Here is a 27,734-nt window from a genome sequence, read left to right as displayed (position 1 = left end):
TAATTCTAGGCTGAAGTCAGGCCGCGACAGAAAAATGTTATAGGACGGTAATTGGTCTATGTACTGCTGTGATGTAAGCGGTTTAATATTATCAAAGACGCTCCGGAAGAAATCAGCAAATAAATCTGCCGAAGAGGCATCACAGGTAGAGCCAGATGATTTCTTGCGAGATTTTACGAAGAACCAAAAAGACGTGAGATTGCCTCTTAAACTAATCTGAATGTTATCCATGTACTCGCGGAAACAAGCTTTAAGCAGACTATTGTATTCTGCGTCAGCAAGCCCTACAGTACGCATCTTCTTAGAAGCTCTGGAACGAAAATAGCGTTTGCGGGCTTTACGTAGACGGTTTCGCAAATTGTGTAATTGCGGTTTCTACCATGGCTGTGGGTGTCTCATAGCAGGTCTACGAGTCGTAACGGGACAGTATTGTGTATTATTTGATAAATGGTGTCTTAAAACACGGTTACAGCTGCATCAATGTTGGAAAGGGAAAGCAATTGATCCCAGTCTAAAGCCGATATTTTTGCATTGATGACACTGAAATCACATCTTGCAAAATCGTATTGCTACCCGGTCAAAGGTCGAATTTCAAAACTATTGGCTTATGGCATTGGTCTACTTTCATCATAGCAGAAGGTGGTTAGAACAGTTCAACGGTATGTGAGTCACTGACAAATACTAAGTCAAGACACTTACGGTTTGAGTTAACAGCATAATTGACCTGCTTAAGTCTAGCAGACAGCAACGATTCCATTACAACAGGCTCTTGTTCAGACGAAGCTTTGAGGGGAAGAAATCCTAGCACGTCCTCGTCGTAATTCCAGGCTAGATGAGGCAAATTGTAATCACCCATTACGATCACTGTATCGTATGGGTGGGTTATGTCAAGAAACTCTTGTACAGATTCAGCGTACTTGATGAAGTAGTCGGGTTGGCTGCAAGGGCGAATATAGATGGAACAAACGAAAAGCGATTGATGTGGCAAGACAATTTGTACAGCGATCTGCGAAGTGTCGAAGTGCGCTAGTTCGAGAATTCCGGTCACAGCGGTAGATGGCATAGTTTCTCGATAGCTCAGCATTCGAAATGTCAGCGTGCAGCCACGTCTCGGTGAATACCATAATATCGTAATTATAGGAAGCCTACGAGAGATAGCGAAATTGTCTTTGTCCTCCATTCCCTGACGTTCTGATAATGAACGGTCAACCGGTTTTGCAGCGTTGGAGAAAAGTTGGAAAGACCATTTGCATCGACTGGTTCTACGAGATGATTGTCGAGCCGGAGTCCACATTTGGCGTCGGTTTACAAAAATATTAAGTCCTTCGTCCTTCATCGTCGATAAACTCTCGGAATTCGATCCCTCGCGGCCAGGATGCAGGATCCATAGCCTTAGATTTAGATTCCGGGTCTACACTAACATTGAAAGAAATGAAAGTCGGTGTCGAAGACCGTCGACCTATCGGAATCAGCGATTTAACAGCGACATGTCTTGGTGAGCTTTGCGATGTTAGTTTCTGTCACTTCCGGTGATATTTTAGTGAGGTATATCCAAAACTTATCAGCGGGACTGCCCACGCGAACTGATATGTTGGCAGCCGACGGACCGATTTCGCGAATAATTTCAGCTGGTTGGTCGGACGTCGCGGCGTCAAGTCTTCTCTTAGGAGAATTAGCATTTCCAAACTTGAAACGACGTGGGAGGGGTGAAAACCCAGCTGAAACCTCATTTCTCTTATTTCTGCGATGAAATTCTGCCTATCTCACTTTTCATGTCTTCAAGATATTTTTGGTATGTATAGTTGAGTTCTATTGTTGCGGCATTCAAGGATGATAGAGCGTTTTTGAAGTGAGCATTACCCATCATGTCACGACAGCCATTACACATCCATTAGATAGCGGGTTAACCGCATATTTGTTTGTAAAGCTCTTCCGACATGTCTGCACACGACATGTGGAAAGTAGCTTTACAAAAACCGCAACAAACAACTTCAGCAGTAGACATGCTGCGCGCGCAGCTGTGACAAACTTTTGTCTTGTCAGGCCTCTACGCTTTTCATCGCCTCAGGTCTGTCTAGCGATTCTGAAAGGAGCTTCCGATTCGTTGGCACATCGACGACCTATCATTACGATTCGACAGCACCGACGGAGAGTTTTCCTACGAAAGATAGTATCCCGGAACCGACTCTTCTTCCGATATTTTAATCTTCTACACGAGCTGATCGGTAGCGTGCTGATGGCGGTCTGTAAATCCGGTTGAAGCCTGGCGTTCGATAAGGGGGCGCCCTGACGACCCGAAATCAGTGTTTTGTCGGTTCACTGGAGCTCCGATCCTTTTCATCTACAGCTCGAAAACATTTATGTTATTCCTCTGTTGAAAGCATTCCATGTATCTCTTGGTACATCGCTTCAACAACACTGCACTAAAACTGGGCAGTTCCTTCCGTATCTCATTGAATCTACGGCAGATGAGGACCATGGGATATGGTGTCTTCCTTTTATTTTCACAGTACGGGCAATAATGCTGCATGTTCAATCAGATGCAGGTATTTTAGGAAACAGCTGAGACCCGAAAGAAACTGTGTCAAGTGAGAGTTATTCTCTCCGTATTTTATATATATCCACCTAAAGATGGTTAGAAGGAAAAAGATAACCGACTATCGTTTTTTTAAGGCGACATGAAAAGCGCCGCTCTGATGAGTCAAAAGCAAACTAATACGTAACATTCTCCTAGTGTCCACCAGATGACTAAGTGTTCGTTTATGACATTCACGTTCAAAAAAAGTTACACAACTAACACGAGGTTGTTGCTTGAGTATTTTTTTAGCATGTGTAAAAATAACACAATTTTTGTGTTGGTTCATAAGAGCCTGATTTTGTGTAAGTCGTTATCAATTCTGTGTAACTTTTTTAAGCGTGTTTGTTTTGATTTCCTCCTCCTTTATCGTCGTTTTTAATAACACGATGATTTGAATGTAGCCGAAAATAATGTTTACGCGCTTTTCACTCAACAGATGGCAGTAGAGTTACTTGAATAGCGTGTCGCCGGTAGAATATATGGCAAAATAAAGAGTCGTTCATCTTTTTCCTTTTAACCATCTTTGATCCACCTCAACACGGGATAAGCCAGTACCCAGGTAACATTGGTAGCTGAATAACAGTTTATTCAGCTAAAAAGAGGTTGTATAAACAACATTTTATCCGAATAAGCTGTTATTCAGCTGCCAATGTTACTTGGGTAAGTTCTTCTTCCTTTCTCGGAGCTATTCCAATCTTGTAGCTTCGTTTCGTAGTAGTCGACTCGGGACTTCTGCTGGAATCCCTTCGCTACCAAGCGAGCCATGTAACGAACCGGTTCTCCATTCTACCGAATACCCAAACATGGGTTACAGTTCTTCGCCGATTGCTTGTTGCAAACGGGCTTCGTCGGCTAGTCCTGCGATCTCTTTGTACGCCTCAGGTACATCAAAGATCAAAAGCTCGGCTTCATATCGTCGCACGAGACCGTCAAATGGTACAGCAGAAACGTTTTGAACTGTATCTGTAGAATGGGTCTGCTCGGTAGTGAAAATTTTTCAATCCAGAAATTCTTTCAACATACCGGAAAGTCTGCGCAGTGCGCGTAATCATCAATAAATGTGACGAAGTACCGAAGTATGAATGTGACATCCAGATCCACGTTCATCATCTTCTTCACAGATAGCAAGTTCACTCTAAGATCAGGTACGAAAAGCACATCTTTCATGCTGATATAGTTACCTTCCCTGTTGACGCCTTTGATCGTGCCATGAAATCAGGGTTTGATCGTGCTTCACCACGTTGATGATGACAGGTTGCTTCAGTTTTGTGAGGTTGGCGAAACAGTTCTTCTCATTCACAAGCCTCAGACGGCTCCCGAACCCAGCTTGAAGGAAACCACTCCCTTGTCCTGCGTTTGGGAGCATCTTCCAAACTGCATCTATCCTCGAGGTTCCTTCCGGAAATCAACTGCCATGCTTGAAAACCGCTTAGGCTCACTGCTGTCACAGGACTATTGTTTCTTGGAAGCTGGTGCTGTTGCTTGTATGGTATGCATGTATATGGCCCTGCAAGGTGTAGATCTATCGGAAGTACATGGCAACACCAGCTTCTGGAAAGAAACTGACGCTGCTACTTAAGTAACAAGCAATAGTGATGCAGGCTGCGTCCGAATGCAGCTCAATTCGGGGATGGAAAGGAAACGTTCATACATATTTCAATTCAAACACTATTATTCAGCAACCAATGTTACTTGGGTATCGACGAATCAGGTGCAGGACGATATGTTCGAAGCTACTGTTCTACGAGAATATCTTCTATACGTCAACCGGTGAACAAAGTACCAAGTTGGACAAACGCCGTTGGAAACCGGCGATATCGTGTTCATAGCCGATGACTATAATTGAAAGTTTGGTTTCAGTTTGGTTTCAGTTTGGACTAGAGGTCGATGACATAATTAGGCAAGAGCTTGTCCCATCGATGCAAAGTTAGCGGTAGCTTTCTTGTGGAGTATATAGTAGGCTGACCTTCAAATATTTTTCGCAAAACATACAAATTGACTGGATCTTTGAGATATTGTGCCCCGTTTGCTAATTTGGGTTCTCTGCTTTCATTTTCTACTACGGCGTTGAACAATTTTCTCGAAAGTTTATCACTCCGTCAAGGCTCCCAGAGACATTCAAATCAACTGTAATGTTCGACCGAATTCGGGGCCCTTCAGCTCATCGACCAGTATCAAAAGTACGACTCCAGAGGAGACGTTTCCAGCCAATTGGGGGATTTGAGCCACGATTAATAATGAGTGACATACAACAATACCCAAGATGCAACATTCCTCTTATATTTTCTGAGATACAGAGTCCACAGTTTGCTAAATTTATTTGCATTCCCCTTATCAGCTGGGTTTAGCTATAAACTCTTACACGTGATATTCTCTGTCAATAGCAGCAATCTCATTACAACCGTACCTCTATATCCCGTCATCTTGACTTCTCACTGTGCACCGGCGAAATGCATTAAGTAATTTACTTTTTCGTTCCAAGCTGCATTCTACACTCTGCGTAATACGTACATGTGCATGACATTCTCCGTTACAGGGACCCGCATTGCTGTGCTATATTATCAGCTGCACTGCACATTACACGACATACTTCCAACGACAAGTTTAGAGAATGATACGTGAATGCAGTCAGTTGGATACGACAGATTTCGGAACATATTCTCTCCCTCATTTCTCCTGCTCACATCCGTGTCGGATACTGCCGGAATTTGAGAGTAGATTGCGATTCGAGTCACGATGTTTCTATTTCGGCCGCTTCGCCTACTGGGATTATTTCTTTCCGTGCTGCTCTGCGATAAAATTGTGGCTAGGTTCGTAGGTTCGTACCGTAGGTACCGAAGAGGAAAGTGTCCCGCTTAGCCATCATTGTGTCCACGGCCTCCGTAGCCACTTCAACGTCACACACGGCCGGTTAGCCTTTTTTCGTGACCCGGTTCCATTCATGTTCACGACAAAGATGTCCACCTTCCTCTCTGTCATGGGTCATGCCTAGCCGCCTCAAACTGCTGGGAGTGGGTGGAGAGCGAACCGAGCTTAGCTAGAGGCGGTTTTATGTTTATTTTATGCCACTCTTACGCTGAATTTTGTATGAGTCGCTATGGCTTTCCTTGGGACGGATCGCATACATGTGGTGAGGGCGAGGGTGGGTGAAAATCCAGATGTGTGATCGGGAAAATCTCTCACCGGATTCGTACGTGTTGGTGCACACGTGCATGGGAGACCTCGTCCGTACGGTTTGGACATGTGCTTGAGTTGTGTCTGTGTGGCCGGTTGCCTTTCCATTTAAAGTTGCCTACTATGTGTATACTGCAGCGGGATCATAGTGGGCGACGATCCAAGTAACTATTGGTAAAATTATCATGGTTTACTTTGGTACCAAAGCAAAATACAGAACTTCTTCAGTGAGTAATTCAATGAGTATATGAATGTTTTAATTAATTCTAGTTTTTTGACTTAAAGCGTTTAGGACTGTACGCGAAAAAAATCTAGTCGGCCGGATATTTTTGAAACTTTCAGGGAATAAATAATCACATATTTGCTATGTTTCTGCATAAATGCACAAACCTTGGACTTATCCATCAATTTCAATGCAACATTTGCACAATTTCCAACTAATCTTTAATGACAACAAGTACTTTTCGGCAAATTTGTCGGTTTTCTTCTCGCGGAACTTCTCCGAAACATCCAGGCGGGACTAGCCGGTGAGAAATTCCAGGGCAGGGATGTGCTTGGCGTTCACTTTAATGTACGTCCCATCGTCCATTACGAGGCAGCTTCCTAGCGCGGGATTTGATCTCCGTATTCTGTTTATCAATTTGGCTAGTCGCTTTCTTTACATTGAAAACATGAAATCTGGCCCACTTCATTGTCTGATGGACAAATTAGATGGAAGAATCGAATCGTCCCGAATCAAAAGGTTCAGATTGCACTTGAAGTAATCCCTCACGTTCCTTGCATCTGCACTTGCTCTCTGGAGACGCATGTCTATGTTTTTTTTTTCAACTGCCACCTAGCCACTGGGTCTCCTTGAACGATTTTACCGCATGGGACTCGAAGGAATGGTCGATTCCCAGCTATTTCGCGATCCACTTGAAGGAATGGCCTGGATTTTCCTCCACATTGCCTAAATTTTTTTGACAAAGCACTTTTTGCTTGGATACCAGTTGAATGATTATAACGACATTTGTAAATATTACACTATAAAATAGATTTACGCAAAATCTTATCAATTTCCACACAAGCAATAAAACATTAAACACAAAAGAACGGTCCTTATTAGAAAACATATCTCTCTTAGCGCACATTTCCACTGTGCGAAACACTCGTGACTGGGACTCTTGCTGGTGGTGGTAGCCGTGCGTCTAGATTGGTAGAACTGTGCAACTGTGTTTTATTGAAAGCTAATAGTGCTGGTGCGATGCAGCAGAGCAGCAGTAGATGGCAAGAAAGAACATTTTCCCTGCCTACCCAGTTGAGTTGAACTGCAGGAGGGAAGCACAGACACTGTATATTCCTCTGGACGTTTTTCACCATCCCAAGTGCTGAGAAAATTTAAGATACTGTGTTTTATTTTGATTAGTGATGTAGGCTGCTGTGTAACCTTTATGAATTAGTAAGTTTTAAGGAAAACTAAAATCAGGTGCAATAGCGTTGTAAATATTTATAGAGTGACTATTATGGAGATTATTTGTGTGATTTATTACCTGGAATTTATTATTCAACTACTGAGATGAATCCGGTGGATATAGACAGTCGGGTGCCTCACTATCGATTTCAACTGGAAGAGGCAACACGCAAAAATATCCTAGCACTTTCGAAGAGAGAGGAACTCTCAACGGAAGAGGACCACTTCATTCTGTGATGGAAAAAGGATACATCCTCCGTAGAAACGAATCCGATGAATGATTTTCCACCGGTAATTATATAATCCAAGCCGGATTCTATCCATTTCAGATGTCGGTCGATCATTTACCGTCGTGTCTTTCGCTGGAGCAAATGTACGCTGAGTCATCAAGTTGGCTGGGATATTTTGCACAGGTGTATTTTATTTGAATGTTTCGCTGATGGGTTGCTATGTTAAACAATAAGTTTGAGTAATTAAACGGTTAAAACAGGCAGTTGTGTACAGTAGGCGAAGAATGCTGAGTTATTACAAATTTCTTGTCTTGTTCCATACTTGGGATAGAAGCAGAGCTGTTTGTTTACACTTTATCATTCAAAATAATAGCCTTCTGCAATCATCTAGGCAGCACCGACATTCCATTCACTTTTCTGTTTATCGTAGGACTAAAAGATCCAATTTGATCCAAGTAGTGGCTTGCCGCAATCAAAGCTCCCATCATGTGTAGTTACTAAGCTTAGAATTGCAGTGTGAGTTGAGCAGCGTTTGTGAAATTGACCTGAAAGGCATTGGTGTCAGTAATAAGCGCGCACTGGTGCATAAAATCTACGTTCACGCATGCTTCACATGTGCACCACCATCCTAGCAAACTATCCCTGAACTCTGTTCTCATGGTGGGGCAAACCCGGCTGATGGTGTCAGTGAATTGTTTACACTCGGGCACATTCTCTGCGGAATCAAGTGTAATCCGGCTGCCCCCATAGGGTAAACGAATGCGGTTCCAAGTATGGATGGGCAAATTTTATTGAATTTGAATTAAAAATCGATTTGGATTCATCTGAAGCTGTGGTGTATTAAACACTTTTAAATTTGATAAACTTTCCGGAGGAAAACATTAATGTTTGACTTAAAAGAATAGAGTCCTAAAGCCCTGTCTCAATTTTAGTGCCAAACGCTTAAGTTTAGGTGAAAAACCTATGTTTACTCCATTTTGTTTAGGTCCAAAAAACATTTTTTAATGTTTTTTTTTAGATTTTGTCACACCCTTCGGCCTTAACTCAAATTTGGGATTTATTTTGTTTTCCGTGTCTCTTTCGAAATGTCAGATAGGAACAACCCCAATGTTAAAACTTAAACCCCTGTGGTGTTTTTGTCGATTAAGCGAACGTCAAACATGATCAAAAGTGTCAAGGTTCATTTATGGACCCAATTTTTTAATTACAGTTTAAATATGATATAGCCGTAATTTGCGCGGGAAAAATTGCTAAAGTGTTTGCTGTAACATGCTCTTACGTGTTATTAAATAAAAACAAGATTTCATTAAACATTTTAGGACCATATTCTTGGGCTTTCCTACACAGTAACGCGATAGTTCTTCGTCATCCACCGTCACTGCGATTTCACGGTCGTCATCTGCTCGTCCATGTACTCGGGGTACCGAGTCTTCTTCCGACAGGTGATTACCTTCATCTTGGTGAATTAATATATGGGAGCAGTGATATTTTCGACCAGCGTCATGCCAGTCTCTGGGATGCTAGGATCCAATAAACTGTACTCGCGGGTCTACCGTAAACTTTTTTCCACGATGACCATGCGTTTTGAAAAACCGTACAACACGCTCGCGTAGTGATTGCTAGTTCGACGCCATTTTTGGATTGAACTGACAGCACCCGAGGGAAAAGAAACATGCCACCCATGTTTATGGAGTCCATAGAGCAATTCTCTTGGAGAGAACAATTTCAATACAGAAAGACGTTTAAATCATTCTCATTTTTTACTGAACGCCCAATAGGCCAACACATGTAAACGGGTCAAACCTTAGTGCTCTTGCCTTACTATTTACAAGACCACAGGAAAATTTGATAAACTAGGGGTTCGGGAGCAAGATCCCTGATGACCTTCTGGTCCGAGGTTCAGCGGCGTATTTTGTACCGTTCGATTGTCTGATCCGATGATATCAATGGTTCAATCGCCGCGACTTGATGTGTCAGTGAATCATCGATTTGTTTTCGGCGAGAAGTAACGTATAAACAGATTGCCAGATTGTCCGGACGTTTCGGTCGTTTTACTGGCCTACGACCATCTTCTGCGGACTAATCTTCTAGCCGTTTGTTTACAGTTGGACGGCCATAACTTTTACAAAAGTGGAAGATGAAGTACCTCCGACTTGTGAAGTGCGTTTCGATGATGATAGTGATGTCTGCCTCCTGTTCGTTAAGTTGAGGAGATCGACGAACTCTCAGTATTGGTTCTAGAAGAGCTCATGAAGTAAATGAACACAGTTTCAAGAAGGGATGGGGAAATTTGATTAGATTTTGATGGGATTAGAACATGAAACCTGATTTTTCAAGTTAAAGAACATAAACAAATGATTTCAAATTCCCTTATTTCTTTTAGATTAGGTATGCCTACTCTCAATCCAATCGTTATCAATCATATGTAACTTGAAGTTATTTAATAAAATAATTACCAAAAACAATAAAAACTGTCATCTAAAACTAAGTCCACCACTTCAATTTATGACGTGACTTTGAGTTTCAAGTGAATTCCGTTTGGCATTGTTCCAATCGAAAGTGAAATGATTGATACGTGACAAGTTGTTTTACCCGGCTGTTTCGTGGTGTTGCTGTCGATGATGCTCACAATGGTGAGCAACCACAGTAGCAACGAATTCAAATTGGAAGCCTCCACGTCGAATCCGAGGCTCTCAGTTTGAACCAGGATCTTTCATACTCGAAACCATTACCTCGTACAGTGCAAAAACTAAACATCGCTTAAAAGCTTTTAGAAACAGTGAGTCGGTCAGCTAAGCCTACATGCTCCAGTAAAACAGTGACGACGTCGGGTCGGGCCGTCAATCAGTAGTCGTTCTCCACGGTTCCGTAGCGAATCGTCGGCACTACTGGGGAGACGTGAAGGTTGATTGGCTGTGGCATGCAAATCGTCGATCTGTGCGGTAATAATGTCGCACGCAGTTACAGCGGAATGAAAATTACACATTCGTACCAGTCATGTAGGTATACGGAAAAAAACATTCCGTAGCTTAGAGCGGATAAGCCCAATTAATCTAAATTGCAACATTTTTCTGCGATGTGTGTCACCTTAGTGCAGGGCTGCCCAACGTACGGCCCGCGGGCCGCATCCGGCCCGTGACCTCATTTTGTGCGGCCCGCGGAGAGTTCGAAGATTCTTCTCATATTTGGCCCGTTGAATATTTTACCTACCCGAAGTTAGAACGTACTAAGCCTATTTAATTTTCAATTTAGTTTCAACCTAATATTTCATCATAGTTATTATTTAATTTGTTTTGTTTTTTAACCTTCTTAGATATTTATGAATGATTCAAATTCTGAATCTCAATTTTGAGAGTTTTTATAATGTGTCTCCCATCGACATTAAAAAAATGGAGCCTGAACAAAACTTAAGGATGAAAGGCTGAAGTTTCATACATAATTTCACTGAATCATAATGCAATATTCTCACAGAATCTTGGAAATAAAATTTATCAAAATCTGGACGTAATTCACGCAGAATCCTTGACAGGATTATAAGGAAGGCAGGCTTATTACAAAATCTTGAATATGAACTTTTAACAAATTTGGACCCGATTTTCACGGATAACATTGACAAGATTCTCAAAGAATTTTTACCAGGATTCCATATTCAAGATTTTCAACGAATTCAATACACAATTCTCTAACATCCTGGGCAAGATTGTAAAATTTTGCCAGAACACAAAACGAATTTATAATAAAAATATGAGGTTTTGAAATACTTTTTAGCATTTTCAAAGATTTCTCGGTGACATTTCAAAATAATTATTGAGTAGTGAGATTCTGAAGGAGCAACAATTTTGTGAAAGCTTGATCAGGATTTTAGCACACTCCGGCTCATATTAAAAATACATTAGGTTGGATTCAGGATTCGGAGTACGATTTTTATAATCCTCGGCGTTATTCTCACCACAGAATCCAACATTTCTGGGGTAGATTCTTCCAAATATTCTGGACTAGATTATTATATAATTTTGAAAGGGACTCTCACAATGTCCACAAGAATACTTAGGAGCAATTATCTTTTTTTTTTATTTTTTCAAATGAAATTTACTCCATTCACTGATTTTTGTCAACCTTTATGGAAATATTTGTGCGTTTAAAAATGTGGCCCGCGACACAAAATTATTTCTGCGATTTGGCCCGCAGTTCAAAAAGGTTGGGCAGGCCTGCCTTAGTGGATACGGTGGTGGTGAGAGTCAGACGACATCGAACGCTGTCTAAATGGAATAATGTTCTGACCTGGTTCTCAAATTGCTGAACACTTAGGGTGTCTGATCCAGTCATAGTGTGTGTACCAATAATAGTGGTAGTGCCGTTTCAAGCGTGTTATGGCCAATTTTTATTTTTATGTGTATTTTTCTAACATAGACATTGTCAAAATGATATGAATGTGTGAAAAAAAATCTTGTGAAATAGTAAGGATATAGTAGAAAACAATTAAAATCCTTAACTTTTTTGTTCCTGTGCACCAATTATAGTGGGGCGTTCCTATAATAGTGAGTCTCAATGGGAAATCAATGTAAACCACTATTATAGGAACAAAAGTTAGCAAATACCACTATTACTGGAACGTGTTCCAGTAATGGAGGAAATGCTTTTTTGATAGATTTAATGATTTTATCATTCTAAGATTATTTTTTACGTGAAATATAATAAAAAAGCTTTCGAATGACGTATTCAGATATAAAAAACGAATTTCCGTTATTTTTTGGCGATTTTTTATTCCTCAACCCGTTACTATTGCCACTATCACTGGTACAGACGCCCTATTTGTTATCGGCAAGCGTTATATTGCTTTGCAGTAGGCTATGGATTTTAAACGTCTCTTGGGTTGTCCCCGCCTACTGCGATTCCGGTGGCATAACAATGTCTTAACATGCCGCCTTTGATTACTGTTCTCTTTAAATTTTCAGAGAACTGTTGGAATGCTTTGTGAGTATTTCTTTCACTTTTTGCTGGATGAGACGTGACTGACGTCGCCGTCTGAATTGCCATTGATAGGTAAATGGTTGGTCAAGTGAAATGGAAGCTCACCTACTCGATCCATCGCCCACCAGATTTATAGGGTTCGGTTTATTTACAAAGATTTGCTTCATTGGTGGCGGCGGCTTTCTCAGTTTTCTTAATTTATTCCACCGGTGACTGCACTACACGATCAGGGTTGCGTCGTTGGAAAGTCGGCTTACCTGCATCTTGAGCGGACGTGTGTGGTCATATTTTACGCCAGGTGGAATCCAGACACCCTCGTAGCTAGAGGTCGATAAAGGAATAACTTATTGAGAAATTCAAATCACTGCAGGGGTTTTCTCTGAGGGTTAGAAAATAGACTTATTTATGATTATTTGTCAATTGGACATTGCTGTCTCCAGTTTCATTTGTAATTAGGAATGTCTACCTTCCTATTAGCAATACGTCCGCAGTAGAACAAAGCTTGTCTTCCTTCTATGTATTCTAAGAGCATTTTTCGTATACGCAAATTGTGGGACAGGATTAATGATATTTTATGGCCAGGCAAGGAAATTTGAAGATTGAAAAGATCCTATAGCTCAAATCCTGGTTAATCTTAATGGTCACATACGTTACCACAAAACTTCCAGATGTAAAATGCTTCATTGTGCCGTACAAGTTTTCAATTGAACCAGTATAATGAATTTCCACTCCCAGGGGCTTTTCCCTGCTCCAAATAAAGAATAAAGAAAGAATAAAGAAAAATGTATTTCCATATAAATCTCGCTCATTTTGATTATTAAGTCGATTTTCATAATTTGTTTTCATCTTCTCAATTGCAGGGTCTAGAGATCTCCAATCCAGCTGTTACATCTACGGTCGCTAAACTGCGACCGAAAAGCAATCTATCAACCGAACGCACCGACTCTTACCGATTCTCGATGGCAAACTTGGAGGAAACACACGAAGCGGAACTCGACGCCATCTTGGGAGAGCTGAGCCTGCTGGAACAACGGGGAGAGCTCCGTCAAGGCCGAAGTCACAGTCGGACCAATTCGACTATTTCGGCAGCCACAAATGCGACCATTTCGTCGGAAAGTGGTTGCAGTAGTGTTCCCGATAGCACTGCCAGTATAAGCTCGCTGCGGGAACCACGAACAGACAGCCCGGACAATGATTCAGCATTCAGTGACACCGTTTCACTCATGTCCAGTGAATCGTCAGCGTCCAGCAGCGTCAGTTCACACCTGAAAAATCTGCAGCAAAACGTCGCGAATGCGGTCGAGTCCGGTAAACAGGCAAAGATTCATCTGGCACTGCAGAAACTGGAACAGGCCACCGTGAGACGATTGTTCGTGAAAGCGTTCTCTGCTGATGGTGCATCCAAGTCCTTGTTGGTTGACGAAACGATGACCTGCGGGCACGTCACGCGGCTGCTAGCCGACAAAAATCACGTCCAAATGGAACCAAATTGGGCCATTGTAGAGCATTTGCCCGAACACCAGATGGAACGATTGTTTGAAGATCATGAGCTGCTGGTCGACAATTTGATGCTGTGGAGTAGGGATTCCAAGAATCGAGTAATGTTCCTTAAACGACCAGACAAAACGTCACTTTACAAAACACCTGAATTGTTTCTTCCGGGAACTCAGATGGCTCCTGGCAGCGACCATGACGAGCATACCCGGTTAGTACAGTATTAAACTTTGATTTTTAAATTTACACCTTAATTCTAATACATCTCTTCTTCACAGAGCGATGCTCCTGGACGAGTTTTTCTCCGGGAACAACCAGATCCCGCTGGAGGGTCCCCTATATCTGAAGAGCGACTCCAAGAAGGGCTGGAAGAAATATCACTTCGTTTTGAGAGCATCGGGCCTGCACTATTATCCCAAGGAGCAGAAAACGCGCTCCGTGAAGGATTTGCTGTGTTTGGCTCTGTTTGCTGGTCACGAAGTCTATCGGGGAGTTGGATGGAAAAAGAAGCATAAAGCTCCAACGGATTTCACGTTTGCGTTACGCTGTCCTAAGGTGCCCCCAGGCGCCAAGGGTATCCGTTCAGTGAAGATGCTGTGTGCAGAGGACGCAGCAACGTTGGAGACGTGGGTGACGGCCATTCGAGTGACGAAGGTATGTTGATTTAGAGTTCTGTACCATAAAGTTCTATACATTCATTGTTATCCTTACGCTTCCAGTACGGTAAAAAGCTCCTAGATAACCATCGATCGTTGACGGAAGATCTTGCTCGTGAAGAACTAGACAAGCTGTCATCGGCTCGTAGTGGTTCCATGGGTAGCATTGTATCTTCCGTTCCATCGCAGTGTAGTGGAAGTAGCAGTAACAGCAGTGGAAGTGGCACAAATCATCTAGTTCCTGCTCACAACAACGGTCGGTTGTCTCGTGCATCCAGTTCTAGTTCAAGTGGTTGCCTATCTGATGAAAATAACGGTTTTGATTCGGAGTTTCCCACTGGAACGATCAAGCGGAAACCATCAATGAAGCCAAATTTACCTTTGACATCCATGACGAGACAATTGAAAGAAGTCGGAGAAACAACACGGTTGAATGATTCCTCACCAACGTCACCGGAGCGGGGTGGTACCTTAACAAGACGTCACAGCCGGAGAAGAAGTGAGGAAAGCAACAACAGTGGAACTCTTAAGCGAAGACCAATGAATAACCGAGGATCGGTAGAAAGCATGAGCTCATCAGCCTCAACTCCAACACCGACACCGACCAATAGCGTTCCCGGAACTCCGGTGATCCAACAACAGATGCCAACACTAGTTCTTAGTAGCAATTTAGTAAAAAATAGTTTGACCATTCTCCAGCAGGAGAATGTAAGTCCTCCAACGCCAACGAAAACGATCACTCCACTGGAAGCGATGCCTTCGTGTATGACAGACTCCACATTTTCGCTGCCTCCACCGCCAGATGATCTTGGTACAAACTTCTCAGGTTCTACATTATCGCTAGATTCGCTCCCCCCGCCACCACCACCAAACGAGTTAGATAATAGTTTCAGTGGATCTCAGTTGTCATTAGTTAGTGTCCAAATGCCGCCACCACCACCACCAAACGTAGTATCTGCAGAACCTATGGTGGAGGACATCAACATGATTTACCAACAAACAGCAGGAATATCATCTGCTATGGCTCCCTCAACATCATCGACATCTACACCGCAGAGCGTAACTCCAACAAATGAGAATCTCGAAGTTACTAATAGCATTAAACAATCAATTATGATGTTCAACAGTCAAACGCTGCCAACTCCGGTAATCAGCAACGGCAATAATAACGTTAAAGTCGAACCGATATACTCAAAGACTTTGAAACCATCCGTTTTGAAAGCTCCACCGTATAAAGCTCCTCCACCGTATAACGGAGATGTTTCAACGGCACAGACTCCTCCTCCACCGCCAGCTAAAAGTGTATCATTCGCCGAATCACCTGTGCTACTGAGGCGGAAGGTTTGTTTCGAGGACGAAGTTCAAGAGGTTCCGATTTCACCTCGCAGAGCTTCGCGCGATATATATTCCGCTCCTCCTGCGCCTCCTCCTAGGGCCGAAGCTACTCGCTTATCTACTTCGTACACATCTCCAAAGCGTTTGAGTGATTCGGCATCGAATCCCCCGCGGGATTTCCTCAAAGACTTGCAAAGGGTTATGAACAAAAAATGGCAGATTGCTCAAAAATGTAAACTGGAACCGGCCACAACTCCACACGAGGTGCTCGGTTTTCGGGATCTGCCAGCAGAACAATATTCATCGCATTACTACAGGGAATCGTCTAACGTAAGCCACTGGGTTCAGGAACACTACGGTTCCGATTGCATGTATGAAAACCTGGGAAGTAATATGGGCGTCGAACCTGCTTACCCGATTTCGGCTCCAGTGGTTGGTGCTGGGCCAATCAAGAAGAGGCCTCCACCACCTCCGCCGAAGCGAAGTGAAAAGACACAGCTCACGACTACGGCGCCACATCAAAGGTTATAAGATTGGGCCTTTCTCGGATTCTCCAACTGTTTGGTGACGGTAAGGAGGACCGTTCGTTGTGAACGAATTACCAATGGGTCTTCATGCAATGTTAGTGAAGTGTAAATAGAGATATTGTAGTTGAACTGGAGAGAATCCAATTCAAAATACGATTTGGCTTAAAAAAGAGAAGAAAGAGACTGGGATTAGTCACAATATGACTTGGGAGATAGTCAAAAGCGAGAATAAATACGAAAAATCGCCGCCATACATGCGTAGATATATGCTGGGCATGATATTGCCAAAACTCGATGAAAAGAGAGTTTGTAATTGTGATGAGTTATATGGACCGTGACATAATTTATTATTCAAAGTAATGCAAATATTAGAATAAAGTACTCTAGATTCAATATATTTTACACAAACGACTCTCACAATTTAAACCTATACATAATATATAAGTCTGCTTGTCTTAACCGATTATATCGATGATTTTGCGCGGTTTTCTCTGTTAAATTGACTAATCACGGACTAGGGAATACTATGCATACATGTCAATCACCATACAATCGACACACTAAATTGAATCGATAACTATTAAATGAAAACTAGACGTAAATTTTGGCTATATGTGTATATTATCTGTTTTTCTTTTGTTCAAAGTTTCGTGGAGCTTAGTTTTCATAAAATGTATGTAACATATATTATTGATTTGAGAAGAAAACTATTTTATACAAGTTAATGTGCCATAGGCTGACTTTATGAACAAAAATCTATCGTAAAATACAGATATTTATTGTTGTACTATTCGAGGTAGATTGTAATACACGTTTTGTTCTATTCTTCTCAATAGATCAGTTAGTTCGAACCTTTATTCGATTGGCACTCTAGTACTAAACGAGCTCATTTGTTAAGTGTTTTAGGTTCGAGAATGGTGCGCTGAATCACATCAACACGAAATCATCCATTTTACAATGCAGCTAGCGAATAACGACCGTGGAACAAGATTTATGCACTGGCAAAGGTAGTTTATATGACGTAGGATTTATCTGGAAAACAATAACTATACGCGATGAAATTTTACATCAAATATTATACACATGCAATTTTGGAATAAAAGGTTTTGTACTGTCCACGTATTGGACTTTAAAATATACAGAAAATATTAATAAAAATTGGTGCTTTCAAACATAATAAAGAAAACTACTATGAACACAATAGAATACAATATAAAAGCTAGCAAACAAACATCAACTTAAAGAGCCAACCGCTATATGTTGCTTATACTGTGGAGTAAGGACGAAAAGTAATTCTTAACCATCGGATACTCTCAACCACATAGAAAAAACTGAAACAAATGCCAATGTGTAAAACTGAACTTCCTTCGTCAACTTTTAATCGGATTATTCTAGAGCAAAGCGAGTTAAGCCGCTTTTTTAATTCTACACGCTACACAACTGAAAACACTAACTAGTACCATTAGGAGCGAGCGCATGTAGGTAACAAACACAACAACAAAAAAAATCAAATGAATGCCGTCTCGACTACTTTAAGTTCAATCACACTATCAAATGATGCCACTGATATCAGAGAACGAACTGAGCCCATAACCTCAGCAGATCGTGCGCAAACAATGCCAATAATAGAAGAGAGAACACTGTGGAATGCTAACTGGACGAAAGCGAGGAATGAGAAAAGCTGAACGAGAGCGAGTTGTGATGAGAATTCAATTTTTATGAATTTATCATTGAAACTATCTATATTCGTAAAAATATTTCGCAATCCTATCTCTATTGTAACGAATGCGGAACGATTAAAAGTACGTCAAATAAATATGGAAAATCAAAACGTGTATTCACTTCCTTCGTCGAAATAGAATCTATCAGAAATATTCATTAATTGTTGTAGAATATTTGAAATTCAAAGAAATTTTTATAACAGAGACAAAACAAAAATTTTTGCTTCACATAAACTTTGGTCGTCACGGGCTACAAGCCTAGCTAATATTTTCCTGATTTGTATTCCTGTTCGGAATCGCCACAGTATTTACCTTACCTTACCAGTCATGTTAGAGCCTGGGTGGCCTCTGTTGTACGTAGGAGATGCCTCCATTCGACTTCGCTTCTGCGAAGATCCGCAGATCGGTCGGATTGTCTTCGAAAATCATTTTCACCGGGCTGTTATCTGAAATAATGGTGACCTGCCCGGCCCACCGCAACCTCCCAACGTTTTATCTTCCAACTGCACTACGTCGTAGATGGTCCGCAACACCGTCCGTTCGAAAACACCAAGGGCGCGTTGATCCTTTTTCCATAGAGGAGTACCGGTCTAATAACGTGCCTTTGGAGCCGGCCTTCTGATACCGGTCTAATAAGCGTCTTGTAGATGGTTAACTTCTTGTGATGGTGTACTTTATTCGATCGAAGAGTTCTGCGGGGTCCAAAATAGAAACAATTTCCAGCAACGATGCGTCTCTGGATTTCTGTTGTCGATGTCGGTGGTCACCAGTGAGCCCAAGTACATAAACTCTCCGACCTCCTCGATTTCATCACAGTCAATATGAACTCGAGATGGGGGTATGTCGTGTCCTCTATTGAGCCCCTCGCCATCATGTATTTCATCTTCGACACATTGATGGTCAGTCCAATTTAGTATTCAGTCCTTGGTCGGATGTACGTATCCGCCATTGTCTCAAAGTTCCGTGCTACAATATCAATGTCGTCGGCGAAACCAAGTAGCTGGACGGACTTTCTGAAGATCGTGTCACTCGTGTCTATCCCCGCTCCTTTCATCACACCCTCTAACGCAGTAATTCTTAGGCTCATTTTTCAGTTGCCTGTATTTCTGATCGAAGATAGTTATCCGAATAGATCAGTGTGCTATTCATTTTAGCTTTAGGGTTAGTACAGCCTTCTGATAAAAAAATGTACCGTCAAACGGGGTGACTTGCAACACTTTTTAACTTAAATCAACCAAAACCATGATCTAAACGTCATCTAAAAATCTAAATTCCTTGTAGAACTATGAATGGCCGGCCCGCGTGCAGTATGGGATGATAGAAGATTGAATCGAATTATTTTGTCATCCAAAAGTCATCAAAAAGGTGAAATTTTTCAAATGTCCTTGTGCGGAGTGACTTGCAACACTCAATGCTAAATAAGTTTTTTTTTCCAACAAAATGTTGATATTTTTTATTAGTCACACTTGTTAAGTATTATTATTCATGTATTTAAAGTTTTCAAACCAGTACAAGAGCATTTTGAATAAATTTTTGTAAGAAAATAATTGAGCTATTTTTTGTATGGGAAAAAGAGGCGTTAAATCATCAAGGTCCAATATCTTAACTGAACAATATTTTTAACGAGTGTTTGTAGTTGATTGATGAATTATTACTCTTTTGATTATAAAGTAGACCTAACTAAAGTTTATAACTTTTATAAAACTCTAAACTGCTTAGGAATTAAGTGTTGCAAGTCACCCCTCATAGGTACATTTATATAAAAATGATTTGTATTAAAAAGTTTTTGTTACAATTTCGTAAAATAAAATTCGTCATAGCATCACTTATTAGTTATAGAAACAACATGTAGAGTATTACTTTTGTAAATTAAATCTATCTCATGTTTTCAGGTCACGATTTTGAACCATCAAGTATCAGTTTTCAAGACATTTAAAATAATTATGTTTATTGTATAAACATATTTATAATAACAGCTTTAATCGTGGCCCCTACTTGAATTGTGAGTCACACGTATTGAAGCACCGATTTAAAAAAAAAAACTTTTGCAATTTGTGTTTTATAGTGAAATTTAGTTGTAAATTACAATGTGTTGCAAGTCACCCCGCCATTGCAAGTCACCCCGTTTGACGGTACGAAGTTTGTCACATTCAGAAGATCCAGAAGACTCGTGCATCCCGCGGGCCGCACTTTGGCCACCACGGCTCTAACGCAATGTTGAGCAGTAAACACTGCGAGATTCGAAGGGACTCGAGATTGCCCCTGATACTCGGACTACGCACATCATTCGTTCAATCGTCGCCTTGATGAATCTTGTCAGCTTGTCCTGGAAACGGGTGCACGACGTTAGGCATAAATACGATAGGCATGGGCGATTGCATAATAGACATTAGGTATAATGGACGATTGGCATAATTTTCAAAATTATTCTAACGAAGAAAAAAGCAGGTTACTTACTTATCTTGGTTTTTACGAAAGGCTTTAAGAGGTCCAACATTATTTCAAGGTCAGTCTGAGGTTACTCTACATCACAAAATTACCGTTTTAATGTTTCATGATGCTATGACTTTGTGAGAGACATAGATCGATTAAGAAATATTAAATAAATATTAATATTGTAATCAATCTTGCTGGTCATTTTTAAAGTGTGGTAATGCGTATATAATTAATAATATTTCCATCAGGGATTTTCTCTTTTTCAAATCAAACCTTCTCTATTGTTATGCTGCAGTTAAATGACTGACGATAAAATTGATCATATTTCAATAGGAAATTTTGCCGTTCCAATAATTATTGCCATTCTAGCATAGTAAATGTCATCAGTGATTTTGTCTTCTTTAAATGAAAGGCTTTTCTTTATAGTTTTATGTTTGATATAATTCTTGTCAATTAAGTTGCTGAAATTTAAATTACGAATATTGTAATAAGGGTGTTCCAATACCAAGTTTATCAATAATCAATAATAGCTAGAAGATCGAATCTAAGCACCAATGATTGACAAAAAGTTCTCAGTCATTAACTCTGGAAGTGCTCTCAGAACACTGAACTGATAGCCAGGCTTGGAAATGTAGCATAAAAACAAAGTAGCATTTCAACCAGAAATTTTTTGTAGAAGATGGTTGTCAAAATTGTTCTGTTCTATTTGATTATATGAATTCTTATAGATTACTTGCATTTTAAACAATAATGTGTTCATAAAAGATTAGCCCTTCGTTATTTCTAATGCTGTTTTTCCGACAAGAGGATGAAAAAAAAAAAACTATGATACTAAATATTTTTTAATCGACAAAAATCACTGGATTCTTGAAACTACATAATTTTAGCTATACTGCTGTAATCAAATCATTCACACAAGCACCTCTTTGGTCAGAGACGAATATAGACGTAGTAGTCGTGTTCAGAATGAGTGCCACCTTTGGTATTGCAAAAGGTGCAGTACACTTTTCACAGCATTCTAGATTTGCTCTACAGTCGACTCTCCATAGATAGGGATAGATCGATACATAGAACAAGCAGGATATCGAGCTATGGAGAGTGTGAAAATGTATGCAGAATGAAAGAACCGAAAAAATCATCGACATAGGAAGAGATATCGAGATGTAGAACATAGAGATGTGGAGAGTCAACTGTATTACCTTATGTGTCATACAATTTTGGGAAACTGCAAGGAACAATAATAGTTTACTACCCAACTAACAATTTTAGCACTATAAGCCAAGATTATTTGCTTTGTGTTGTATAGCAGTTGATGTATAAGCAGCGAACGCAGCAAAAAATGAAATCTGTCAAAAATGGAACGGTTAACGTTAATACAGCTGTAACGCAAACAATCTTAGCTGAATAAACTTCATCAGTTCTCGAAAACTTATTAAAACAGACTCAAGTCAGAAAAGTTTACAAACTTACTTTATCAATTCTACGTGTTTCGCAGACGAAATTCTACGCGTTCCTCTCTAAACCAACTCGATTTTTTACTTTTAGAACGTTTATTTTCCGTATTTACAAAACGACGAAAGTAAGATTCTTCACTTTCGCAACCTAACCGTTACTTTCGCCGCTCTGTTGTATGGGAGACAAAGTGACTTAACCACGAATCAAAACAAAACACTACTTGAGTCGATTTTACATTGGCACAAAAACGTCGTAAGTAACTGATTGAAACGGCTTATCATTGTCATACATTTTTTGTGGGAAATTATAGGAACTACCTAGTGTTTTAACGCGAGCCGATTGCATGCAAAATTTAAGCGATGTACACGATAAAAAAAGTTAAAAAGGGGATTCATTTTAAAACTGTTTTAGAAGAGAGGTTGTGATCACAGACAAACAGACGTAACACTCTAATTATTTTCATCGCACAGCGGAATAGCGCCCAATTCTAATATTTGGTAGTTGGCCGACTGGAAACTCGTGGCGCTTGCATCACTTTTGTTTGAGTTTGACGTTTGCTCACTACCGCCACCTAGTTCGCGGTTGGCCAAATGAAGTATTTTTAGCATTGGGCGTAAATGTTCACGTGACTATGTTTTAAATTGATAATTGTTCCAGCTGTTACGTCTGTTTGTCTGTGTTGTGATTCTTCTTAATTAACTTTCTCAAAACCGTATGAAAGTTACTTACGTCGATTTGAAAAAGTAATCGAGAGTTATCGCTTTTGCTGCTTTCACTAAGCTGTAACTCAACACTGTAAGAGGTAGCAACCTATTGATGTGGAATATAAGTCTCCATCATCAATCCGGCTGCTTCTATACAATATGATTTGTTATGCTGCTCAATATACAGTTAAGAAGCGCTTTGTCGTCAATTATACAGCGAACATACAGCAGTAAGCTGTAAAACAACAACTTGAAGCGCATCTACACAGCTTGTAGGATGTAAACACCCTTTTGCAGCTAGATGAAGTGGTGTAAGCGTGACTATTACATCTTTTACCATCATTTTAAAATATTATATGAACCGTTTTCGATGTAGAACAAAACGGTGTCTTTTCTTTGCCTTCGATATATACTGTGATGGCAACAACGACAGCTTTGAGACTTGTTGATGCTGAGATCGTGAGTTCGATTCCAAGCGGTGACAGGTACTTTAATTGAGTAACGTTTGGAACATTAAATTCAGATATTTATGATATGAATTCCGGAAGCTTCCGGAGCTATTATAATCCATAATACAGGGAAGCTGTATAAACATTATATAACAGTTGCGAAATAGTTGAGAAAGCGCCTTCCGAAGATTTTACACAGCTACTAGTCGTATAACTGTCGAGATATAGCAATGATCGGTATGAATAAGAGCTGCCAACACAGCTTAAAAGTAGCGAATCTACGCCAGATTTGTTGTAAATGGATCGCATAGAAGCTTTCGTCCGTATGTACAGCGCCTTTACTCAGCATCAAGTCGTTTAAAGAGGGCTTAGAGAATGTTTACGTTTGCAATAAATGTTAGTTGGGTAGTTTCTTGAACGGATGATGCTCTTGTCAATCACATCGCATGTGAAGGTGAAAAATGTCGTCATCGTTTTAGGAGTTTCTATACTCGCTCCTCCGTCTGTCACCCATTTTCCAATACATAAAACATGCACTGTAACATTTTCTAAATAAGGGGAAGGGGAAACCCCAATGATGAGTGTATTTTTTAAACGTTTCCGTAAGTAGAAAACTTCTGTTTCAATATTATTTATAAATTGGTTCACCTACTATTTTATGCCAAACGTCCGTTATGCCTAACGTATTTTATGCCAAACGTCTATTATGTCTAATGTCTTTATGCCTAACGTCCATTATGCCTAACATCTTGATGCCAAACGTCCTTATGCCAAACGTCTTTAGGCATAATGGGGTATACTCCCTGGAAACCGTATTCGTGCATAATTTGCCATAGGCCTCTGTACTGTTTTGGTTTTGTATGGGATTTTGACATTTACTGGCTTTGTTGTTTACAAATTTCATGAAAGAGTGAAAGGGAGAGGTACATTTTTGTGCAGAGCCCCATAACTGATCTCGATCGATTTTAGGACGAAATCGACGGACGAGCCAATACCGATTCTTCAGATTAAAAAATAGTTGTTCTAACTGACGTTTTGGGAACTTGTTCCACTCAATTAGTCATACAAAAAAGTGCCATTTGAAAATTCGAACAGCTGGCTCAATTTAGATCTTTTACGTCTTAGACGCAAGAGGAATAAACTGTACAAAAGAATGCTTAGGAATAATAGTGGAAATAATTGGAAAATTTACAAGATCGTGTGAAACAAATATTCGCAAAGTTTGAAACAAACGCGATGTGAATATATATAAGTCTAAATCACGGTCTATTCAATGGATGTGCCAGAAGATTCTAAACAAAAAATAGCATGTAGATTTGAGAAATATTTTGTTGATATTGTTTCATCAATAATATTAAACAGGAAATTTGCTGTTTCTTCATGAAAAATAGTAATCTCTGCAAGATTGGACTCAGTAATTTATTAGACCAGTTTTCATGAAACTGTCTTCATCTTCTTATTGGTATCACGTCTTCAGGCTTGATAATTCTCCTCAACATCATCAAAGTTCGGTGAAATACTCTAGAGCAGCGTGCTGCCTTTGCCTCTTCGCGAGGGAGCGAAAAAATGGTAAGCAGGCAACGAAAAATGAGCGAGGAAGATGCAGCACAAAACACAGCAGAGTAAAATTCCATAAAAAAATGGTGCTCTCACCAGTGTTGCCACATTTCTATCTGTACCGAAGGCTCAAAAATCTTTTTTATCCGTACCAGTGATTCTAAAAATCTGTACCCAAAATCTGTACCACATCCAACATAAATTGTTTGTTCGGGCGGCAGACTCCAGAGTTCTTTTGAAGTGTAAGTAAACGTGAGCATCGCAATAGCAGAGAGAGAGTACCTGAAAAAATCCTCGTATTTTTTGCACTCTCACTCAAATCGCTTGAGGATCTGTGTTGAAAATTTTGAGTTCAGTTTTTTTCTCCTCAGAAATACGGCAAAATCACCTCCTCTTTGCCTCGCAGAGGAGTTTCTATTAAGCCTGCACGTCTTCACTGGAACAGAGCTTGCTTCTCAGTTTAGTGTTCAATGAGCACATCCACAGTTATTAACGATCAACGCTCCGTCATCGTAATCATCGTCATCATCGAAGCTTGTAAAGCAGTTTTTCTGTTCAAAACAAAAAAATATTCGATGAAAATGTGTTCACTGTGTTTCGGTTGAAGAACACAATACACTGAACATATTTTCCTGCAATTTTGCTTAATTTTGGACGAAAAAACTGCTTTTGAAAATTCCGAAATCAATGACGGATCCTGCCCCCTTAACTGAAAGCTTTCTTTGCCAAAGTTGCCATTTTCGTATTCGTATATCGTGAGGCAGGTACAGTGACTCAATCTCATTTTCGTACGGGGCACTGTTTCCACATCAAGGAGGTTTAAAACTATTAAATGATTTACGGGCTTCAACATACTTTATCAATTACATAGGTAATAGGTGTCATCTATTGCTCGGCAATCATAAATTCTATTTATTCGCTAAAATCTTTGGAATAATGGAAAAGTATTGAATTTGTGTCTAAAATTGAGCCAATCCCATATTCGTACACCTAACAAAAATCAAACATACAACATTCAAAACTATTTTTTTATGTGCTAGATGATTGCTCAATATCTTCATTACGTTGTTCAGATGTAGTAGAATACATTTGGAAAAAATAGAAGCGGACATATTTGAAACTTAAGTAAATTTAAGAAAAATACCAGTTTTTCAATGTTTTTTGCTAAAAACAATCTAGTAAGTCGAAAAATAACGTAATTTGTTTCAAGTTCACTTTATTAACAACGATTATTACAAATACTGAACGAGTTTCAAAAACTTATAATCAGTTTTAGAGTACTTACGAGTGGATATCGATATGCCATACTTCACAATCTTGGTTAATATAACATTTATAAAAATCTAAAACCAAAAATTTTAGTCAATTTCCTTCAGTTTGGCTCTTAAATGGATGTACATAATCCATAGTTTATTATCATATCGAAAAGCTGTGCAATTATTATTTTTATTTCATATTTTACTACCAAACATTATCATAGAGATTGATAGAATAAATATTATTGCCGTAACCGCAACACATGTGTTATTTGAAATGATGAAAACAACAGGTTATATTCCAGTAAAAAGTATATCCATGCTTTCCGCTCACTCTGAATATTTTGTATTTTTATTATAAAATAAATAAACCACAGATTAGGGTCCTATTTTGAGTATAATTTGAAAATGAATTCAAAAATAATTGAATATTGACATTACTTAATTATGTGAAGGTATGTACAGCATAGTTTAGGGTACTTTGTTGTAAAACGAAGTTCTTAGTTAAAATTATTTCTACAGGCAAGTTTTAAACTAACCTTTTACTGTTGTTTAGCGCAAAAATTTGGTTTACATTGTTCAAAAATAACGTTTCAGAAGAGTTTTGAAGTTATGACATAACAATTTTCTAAACTCAAGGAGGGTAAAAACTTTTCATGATATCTGTTAACTGAATATATATTAACCAAATCTCTGTCAATGCTCACAAATATATATTTTAGATTGAATTATACAACAAAAATTAACGCTATTGTTAGAATTATTGAATTTTATAGTAAAAATCATTGTAAAACTGGTATTTCCAATAATTTTACCTAAGTTTCATATATGTCCACTTATAAATTGTCCAAATGTACTCTACTACGTCTGAACAACGTAATAAAGCACTTGAGCAATCAAATAGAGCATTAAAATTCAGTTTTTAGTGTTGTATGTTTGAATTTTGATAGGTGTACGAATATGGGATTGGTTAAATTTAGACACAAATTCAAACATTTTCCATTACTCCAAAGATGATTGTAAATGGAACCATTTTTATGATTGTTAAATAATACATGGCACCTATGCCCATCAATATAGATAAAGCATTTCAAACTCAATATATCATATAATAGTTTTTTACTTACTTGATGTGACGTCAGTGTCCTGTACGAATATGAAATTGGGCCACTGTATGATGATACTCTGAAACTGTCTCAAAATCTTGAATTTCATTTGTTTTAATATATCAATAAAGTATTGTGGAGGTTTCATATAAATTATAATCCAACTATATACAGCAATGACCCGATTTTGTCTGCCCCTTTCCGCGGAGAACTTTTTGCTGTTACCGTTTCATTATCAAATTTTCTCCAAATTTAATTCAAACCTGTGGAACTTACTCTCAATATGCATAACATAGAGAAGAAATAACTTTAATGAATTGCTTACATATTGAAGGGGAGCCGAAAGAAGTTTTGGAAAAGGGGCTGACAAAATTGGGTCATCCATGTATTGGAATTAGATACTGTCTGACTAATGAAATATAATTAAAACTAATTGAAACAATTAAACTATTTCAATGAAGGTAAGTATTTATACCAAATAGTGATTAAGTTTTAAGACTTGCTATTCCATACAAAATAATAACAGTTTTCATACAATGAATAGCATTCATTTCAAACTTTTTGTTTTATTATTTATTCCACTTTTCAAAAACCAAACAATACTTGCCAGTAGAGGTAATAATTCAATAAAATAT

General features: G+C 39.4%; 1 protein-coding gene across 4 annotated transcripts in view; it reads left to right on the top strand.

Moving 5' to 3' along the window:
* LOC5574166 (ras-associated and pleckstrin homology domains-containing protein 1) overlaps nucleotides 1-18,246 on the top strand; it is a 280,277-nt gene extending 262,031 nt beyond the window's left edge. For 2 of the 4 annotated variants that reach the window (XM_021852247.1, XM_021852248.1), the window contains 3 exons: nucleotides 13,264-14,108; nucleotides 14,176-14,551; nucleotides 14,617-18,246. In XM_021852247.1, the coding sequence (XP_021707939.1) occupies nucleotides 13,264-14,108; nucleotides 14,176-14,551; nucleotides 14,617-16,419 (3,024 nt within the window). In that variant the 3' untranslated portion in view covers nucleotides 16,420-18,246. Of the gene's footprint in view, nucleotides 1-7,016; nucleotides 7,191-7,244; nucleotides 7,494-13,263; nucleotides 14,109-14,175; nucleotides 14,552-14,616 lie in introns of those variants that run through there. The other 2 variants (XM_021852250.1, XM_021852249.1) reach the window with 2 other exon arrangements.
* Nucleotides 18,247-27,734: the final 9,488 nt, after the last annotated feature.

The sequence above is a fragment of the Aedes aegypti genome, chromosome 3 (assembly GCF_002204515.2).
Source record: "Aedes aegypti strain LVP_AGWG chromosome 3, AaegL5.0 Primary Assembly, whole genome shotgun sequence".
Classification (NCBI taxonomy): Eukaryota; Metazoa; Arthropoda; class Insecta; order Diptera; family Culicidae; genus Aedes; species Aedes aegypti.
The sequence above is the reverse complement of the archived record's forward strand: the minus strand, read 5'-3'. Positions and strand labels throughout refer to the sequence as shown.